The sequence below is a fragment of the Sinocyclocheilus grahami genome, unplaced genomic scaffold, assembly GCF_001515645.1.
Source record: "Sinocyclocheilus grahami isolate Dianchi unplaced genomic scaffold, SAMN03320097.WGS_v1.1 scaffold1919.1, whole genome shotgun sequence".
NCBI classification, from domain to species: Eukaryota; Metazoa; Chordata; class Actinopteri; order Cypriniformes; family Cyprinidae; genus Sinocyclocheilus; species Sinocyclocheilus grahami.
Window position 1 is genome coordinate 91,889 of NW_015507098.1, and position 7,341 is coordinate 99,229.

At 37.9% G+C, this 7,341-nt stretch overlaps 1 protein-coding gene and 1 long non-coding RNA gene across 2 annotated transcripts in view; one reads left to right on the plus strand and one right to left on the minus strand.

Moving 5' to 3' along the window:
• Positions 1-1,696: 1,696 nt before the first annotated feature.
• The window catches only part of LOC107573331 (uncharacterized), a 12,048-nt gene continuing 6,403 nt past the window's right edge, over positions 1,697-7,341 (minus strand). The window contains exon 3 of the long non-coding RNA XR_001607488.1: positions 1,697-1,768. This is a non-coding gene — a long non-coding RNA (uncharacterized lncRNA). The remainder of the gene's footprint in view (positions 1,769-7,341) is intronic.
• Positions 1,761-7,341, plus strand: part of LOC107573329 (podocalyxin-like) — a 13,478-nt gene continuing 7,897 nt past the window's right edge. The window contains exons 1-2 of the mRNA XM_016259770.1: positions 1,761-1,912; positions 5,662-5,820. Of these exons, the coding sequence (XP_016115256.1) occupies positions 1,840-1,912; positions 5,662-5,820 (232 nt within the window). The 5' untranslated portion in view covers positions 1,761-1,839. The remainder of the gene's footprint in view (positions 1,913-5,661; positions 5,821-7,341) is intronic.

The window sequence follows — 7,341 nt, forward strand, 5'->3', positions numbered from 1 at the left end:
CAGTAAAACCCATTACAAATGAGGCATTTGTTGCATCCAGTGGGGACATAATTGGGGATTATAATGACTTAGGGGCCGTTCACATATAGCACCTAAAAACACGTGGAAAACGCTAGGTGTGGCGCTTTCTGCTTTTCCCCCAAAGCGTTCGGGCGCTGCTCCAGAGGCATCTGCCGTTGCTAAGCAACCATGACCTGCACACTTCATGAAGAGCGGAAGTTTCAGCAAAGAATAAATGGATTTGCAGCACTAAAAATCGCTTGCAGTAGCTCTGCTACTAAATTTATTTCAAAAATGTCTATCCTGTACAGCTATGATCAGCTGTTCCTTCATCTTGGTTGGTTGGTTTTTGTCACATGACCCGCAGTGCGATTGCGGCATTCTGAAAAGTTGAAATGTTTTCAACTAATGAAAATATACACGCGTCTACATTTGAAATAACGAACTTGAGCGCGCAAAAAACGCGGTATGTGAATGGCCCCTTATACTGTCTTTCTACGCATTGCATCGCGCCGCGTAAACATAAAATCATGTCTGCATTTATGATCGGAGAAATGAGAAATGACAAACAAGCAGCGTTACTCTACACTGCTCAAAACTCGCATTTGAATCGTCAGTGGCAAATTCTTTAAATATAAAAAAACATACTTACAGGCTGTGAGTCAGAACAGCCGGCATTGTAGTCTACCAGGATCAGGAAACAGTCCTCCATAAAATGTGCTGCACACATCTGAATATTTGGGTTGAACTGTTCTGGAACAGTGTTGTAAATACAACTTAACCACTGATTTCTAGTCGTGTCCTCTTTTGGAAGACCAAACAAAGTAGTTTCGCTTTCACAACGAAACACAGCGTCACACACGGCGGGCTAGAGTGAGCAGAGGCCGGCTTGAGAACGGCGCGGCCGGCGGGCTTGCGGCAACCACATCTGACGACCCCGGGCTGGACTCCGCTTCAAAACAGAAGAATATCGTCCTCTTTTGGAAGGCCAAACAAAGTAGTTTCGCTTTCACAACGAAACACAGCGTCACACACGGCGGGCTAGAGTGAGCAGAGGCCGGCTTGAGAACGGCGCGGCCGGCGGGCTTGCGGCAACCACATCTGACGACCCCGGGCTGGACTCCGCTTCAAAACAGAAGAATATCGTCCTCTTTTGGAAGGCCAAACAAAGTAGTTTCGCTTTCACAACGAAACACACAGCGCCTTCACGACATGGCGGTGGCGGCGGCAACAACAATACTACAGCGAGAATAAAAGTTACGCCAATCAAAATCTTCCCACATAGTGAGCTGACCCTTAATTTTATAAAGAATATCTCTTTGGATTTGAGACTTTAGTCTTTGCAACTTTACAGATCTTCTTTATGCACCAAGAGCTTGTAACACTCCAAAGAGAAAGGAAAAATTGAAATCACATCATATGACCCCTTTAACATGGGGAGTCTATGGAACTGACTCCTTTTTGGCCAGTAGATGAATTGCAGTTTTAGTCACTTCCGTGTTGGTTTCAGAGAGAGACCGGAAGGTTGCGGCTTGAGCTAATCCCCATCCAGCTGTTGTGTGCGCCCTTCGCTGCGCCCCGCCCACCGCGTCAGACTAGAGCGCGCAGCGGATCTCAACTCTTTGGATCCGCTGTGAATGAACTCTTCCAGACACTTCTGATCATCTGACACGCCGTGAGAAACACACTGGCATCTAAATTCATCTCCGTCCGTCGACACAGAGGCATTTGTTACACACACACTGGACTTCTGTGTCGGTTTTTACGTCTGAGGCAGGAAAGAAAGAACGACTATTTTAGCTTTATTTTAGGTTTAAGTTAGTGTTTATCTTTTGTCATATGAAGGATATGGGCAGATGTGGAAATATTGCGTTTTGTGCGATGGTGCTCTTCTACTGTTCTTTCATTACAGGTAAAAAAAAAAAAGCATATATCTATCTATCTACTTACAGTAATGGCCATTGTGAAATATTTTTCAGACACCATGTCTGTTCTCAGTTTGTTTCTGCTGCCACGCGTATCCGTGCAGTCAAACAATGGTTGTGTTTCAAAACCTAGCAAACTGCCTACCTAGGCACCATGTGGACTACCTATGATGCCCAGAAATTACATTTAGGAGTGCAAATCACTTCGTCTTTCATGATTTTATAGATGCCCAAAAACTGCTTAATGTATTTTGGTTGCTCGAAAACGCTTTCTAGTTAGGGAGCTCACTATGTTTTGAGACACAGCCTTGTATCTTGCTGTGAAAAGACTCTGTTCTCATGCTGAACTCGAACTATAGCCTAAAAGTGGATACTGCACTGTAAAACTAATCATATTAACTCAAACATAAGCTTGTTTTTAATTGAACTTTATGAAAAAATAGTCTTATGTTTGCATTTTATAGGACATCAGTTTAAACAATTTGGCAGTTTACTTGTATTCAGTTTTGTGTTCAGTACTTCTGACTGTAAAGACCAGCTTTATGAAAAATGTAATTCTGATTTATTTACATCAGCAAACATGTATGTGTTCACACACGTTTATGTTCATATGAGGGTGGAAATTCAAGGCATTCATCTCTCTCTATCCCAGCACTGGCACAGAGAGCATTATGGGAATGCTGTCAAACCACACATACTGTCTCTCAATCCCAGAATGCTTTCATTTCTTAGCCAGTGTTTGTAATTAGGAGTCATGCAGCGGTGCTAGAAGGCCTGTTTTGGAAAGTTAAGAACGGCCTGTAAAGTTCTCTGATGTACTGAGCGAGAGCGAGATTGTTCAGGACACGCTGCTGAACAACCGTGGGGTATTTTTAGAGCGTTTCTGTTGCTTGTCATCTTTGCATGCTGACGTCCTGTTCCTCTCACTTTCATCTGGAAACTTTTTCAACTCTTCTATTTTTACATCTTGTACAAAAGCCCCGTTTACTTTTATTCCTTTTTCCCAATTCATAAGTGCACTTTATTTTAAAGTAAATGATTGTCTTCTAATATATTTCCAATAGTTAACCCTATCATTTAACGCATTAAATTATTTAAACAATACAAATAATTTAACATATGAATGACTGCAATAATATAAAAGGATACATTTGAAACAGAAGCATCACCTCCATGGAGATGTTCTACACTGAAAAAAAAAAAATTTGGTGTAGGATTTACATCGAAACCATTTTCACTCAGAAACTGCTGGTAAATTTCAAAGAAACGGCAATGAGACATTTGACTAAACATGACATTTTGAACTAAAATAGCAGTTTCTTGTAAAACATACTCCAATAACCTTTGAAAAATCTTTTTTTAGTGAACCCGCAGTTATGAGCTCCACAGACACAATTTCATATCAAATTAAAAGCTTTGCATAAAGATGAGATTTGCAGATAGATGAGAGGTGAGAAAACCTGTGAGTAGATGTGAGAAACAGGAGAGCAGGTGAGAAACACGACTGGGTGAATATTATGATACACGGTGCAACTTTTTGAGCAATGTTGCCATCAACGGGCAACCAGGTGAGACACTGGGCCCACGACTGATTATTGGAGTGTTTTTACATTTAATTGCATGTGTTATTTGTTTCTTTGTTATTATTTGTGAAATATACGAGCAATTTCTGAATGAAAATGGTTTCACCATCAATTTTGTTTTCAGTGTACACCAATTTTATTTCGAAGAAGTTTAAGTTGCTATTATGGAAAGTTATTTAGATGCATCAGATCGTTGCTTGTAAGTCACATTGTGTTTAGTTTTTAAAGGAATGTTCCAGGTTTAATTTGTGCAGCATTTGTGGCATAATGTCTACTAGTGCTGGTCGGTATGACCAAAAATTTATATCACGGTATTTTCCCAAATTATACCGGTTTCACGGTACATGACGGTATTTTCTTTTTCATGCACAACCGGGTGTTAACCATATTTTCTACTGATTGACAGAGGAAATACTGCAATATATTGACGTAGAATGCCCTATTTTACTGTCATGATGAGTGAATGTTGTCAAAAAATGTTAACCAGGAGTCACTCTCATTTATAATCGCGGCATCGTCTGATAAAAGCAACATGCATCTACACTAAAGAGCGGCTATGCGGTTGTTTTGGCTAGATTACTTTTTTGTCTCATGCAGCGCACTGCCTGCGTCTGAGTAACAAACTAAAAAAAACAACAAACAAAAAAGTGCATGTGATATTAACAGATGAACTACGCTCATATTTATAATTCCAAACAATCAGTAAGCGACAGGTGCTAGGAAACGCTGTTTTGTACTCATTTATTGACGAGTCGGCTGCGTTGCGGCAAACTGAATGCGCTGCTTCTCTGCTAGGTTTGTCAGTATGAATATTCTATGGAAAAAAAGCCGCTAAAAGGGTCATATCATATAAAAAAAAAATCATATCATAACAAAAATAAACACCGGTATTCGGTATGAACCGGTATACCGCCCAGCACTAATGTCCACAAATGCTGCATAATCTGAGTATGAAAAGCCCATAGACTGTCTTCTTGAAGCATCATCATTAATGTTCTGTTCAATGCGGCTCAAGCTGCGGAATGATGCATTTTTCCAAAGAAAAGAAAACTGCTGAATCAAGCTCTGAATCAGCCTCCCAAAATATCCTCCGGACTGGTGGTATAGTTCCGTTGCGTGCGGGTTCGGTGGGGTTTGTGCCGTGTGGCGGCGGTAGCTCAACAGGGTCGTTATTGAGGAGCTCAGCCAAAAGAACTCTTGTGAAGTGGCAGGGTGTGGTGCGCAAAACCCTTAACAAACCTCCCTTGGGATTCTGGGTAATGACCCACAAACACAAGCGTGTGTGAGAACGAGCAAGCGAGCGAGAGATTAGGGATCCTATAATAGCTCAATGTTTAAGGAAGTCTCTCGAGTAAGATTATAATGTACAGATCTTAGCCAACATCAACAACTAATGATTATATTTTTAGTTATGACTGATAACCGATATTCTGAAACTGTTCATAACAATGCTTTGGCAACTATTCACAGCATACTCTCAGAATGATTTCTGAAGGATCATATGACACTAAAGACTGGAGTAATGATGCTGAAAATTCAGCTTTGATCACAGGAATAAATTACATTTTACAATATACTACAATAGAAAACCGTTTTTTGAAATAGTAATAATATTTCACAATATTACTGTTTTTACTGTATTTTTCATCAAATGCGTTCACTCCTGGTGAGCATAAAAGTCTTCTTTCAAAAACATAAAAAAATTATTACTGACCCCAAACTTTTTGCTCAGGCCCCTCCTTCAATGCAAGTCAGTGGAATTTTTTCTCAAGTCATATAATTTGAAGTATCATTCATATCTGTAGCACAAAACGATGCTTTAAAGTTCATTAATTGAGTTAAAGGGTTGCTCAAATCCTGAATTCCACTTGACAGGTTTCCTCAACACATTTATTATTAGTCAGACAGATAGTTCCTCCCCAAACACATGCCAGTGTTGCTTAATTAAATGACTGAATTAATTATTAACACTTTTCCACATAACTAAAGACAGAACAGAGCTCCGATTCAGATTTGGCAGAGACATTCTCTCATTTTTAATTCATGATAATACCCATTTTCATTTCAATATGCAGATTACTTTGAATAATTTATGTTACAGGCCAAGATTTTCCCTAGTTCTGATTCATACGTGGTCTCTGTCCTGTCTTCAGGTGATTATCTCTGTGTGTCGTCTGCGGCTCACATCTCACGTAGAAGAAACGGAGTGACTGATGTCAACATGACCTCGAGCTCCGGCGGCGATCAGACACAGTCCTCTACTAACATCACCAACAGCACGGAGCCTACGCCGCACTCAGACACAACAACAGGTATGACATTTACTTACTCTGGGTATTTAATCTGAGATCGACAGCGTCGTCAACCCCCAATCTGATGTCTTATACAAGCTCCTCGGCTGCCACAATCAGTGGTTGTGAGGAAGCACTAGTCACTGGGTTCAAAACATATTTAGTCTCTGAACTAATCATTCCTAGAACTAGATATTTCTTGAACCCTTGTGCTGTGCTGAAAATCCTTTACTTAATTTGGTGTTCCCAGTCAAAAATGACCGGCCTTTTAAAACTCTTGTTATGCTATACCGATTCAATCTTTTTGTCAAACTTGTTTCCTTTCAATTAGCACAAGTTTTGTATTTCTTTTTGGAGCTGATTGATTGTAGACCGCATTCATCTGAGCTTATGCATCTCAGTTTTTGAGTGATAAAAAGTATTATTTGTTAATAATTTTGGCAAGGATCACTCAAAAACCTAGGTGCATAAGCCCAGATCTGTTTTTAGGGACATTTCTTAGAGTGTACGTAATACTTTTAATCATCCATTTTCAAAAAAACATTTTTGGTAATTGAAAGAAAGCTGAAATAATATATACACTACCGGTCAAAAGTTTGGGATCAGTAAGACTTGTAATGTTTTTTTTAATGCTCATCAAGGATGCATTTATTTGATTAAAAACACAGAGGGAAAAAAACTGTAATCTTGCATAATGTTATTACAATATAAAATAATGGTTTCTATTTTAATATCCTTTAAAATATAATTTATTTCTGTGATGCAAAGCTGAATTTCCATCAGCCATTACTCCAGTATAAAGTGTCACATGATCCTTCAGAAATCATTCTAATATGCTGATTTATTATTAGAATTATCAACAGTTGTGCTGCTAAATAATTTTTTTTCAGGATTCTTTGATGAATAAAAAGTTAAAAAGAACAGCATTTATTCAAAATATAAATCTTTTTTAACAATATACATCTTTGCTATCGCTTCTTAAAAATTTAACACATCCTTGCTGAATAAAAGAGAAAAAAAAGAAAGAATAAAAATTTACTGACCCCAAACTTTTGAACGGTAGTGTATATTGTTAGAAAAGATTTCTATTTTAAATAAATGCTCTTCTTTTTAACTTTTTATTCATCAAAGAATCCTGAAAAAAGTATCACAGTTTCCAAAAAAATATTTGGCAGCACAACTGTTGCCAACATTGATAATTCTAATAATAAATCAGCATATTAGAATGATTTCTGAAGATCATGTGACACTGAAGACTGGAGTAATGATGCTGAAAATTCAGCTTTGATCACAGGAATCAATTAGATTTGAATGTATATTAAAATAGAAAAAATTTATTTTACTATTATATTATATTATATTACCATAATAATATTTCACAATATAAAATTGTTTTCTGTATTTTTGATCAAATAAATGCAGCCTTGATGAGCATAAGAAACTCCTGTAAAAAAACATAAAAAATTATTCTGATCCCAAATTTTTGACCGGTAGAGTATGTCTCTATATATATATATATATATATATATATATATATATATA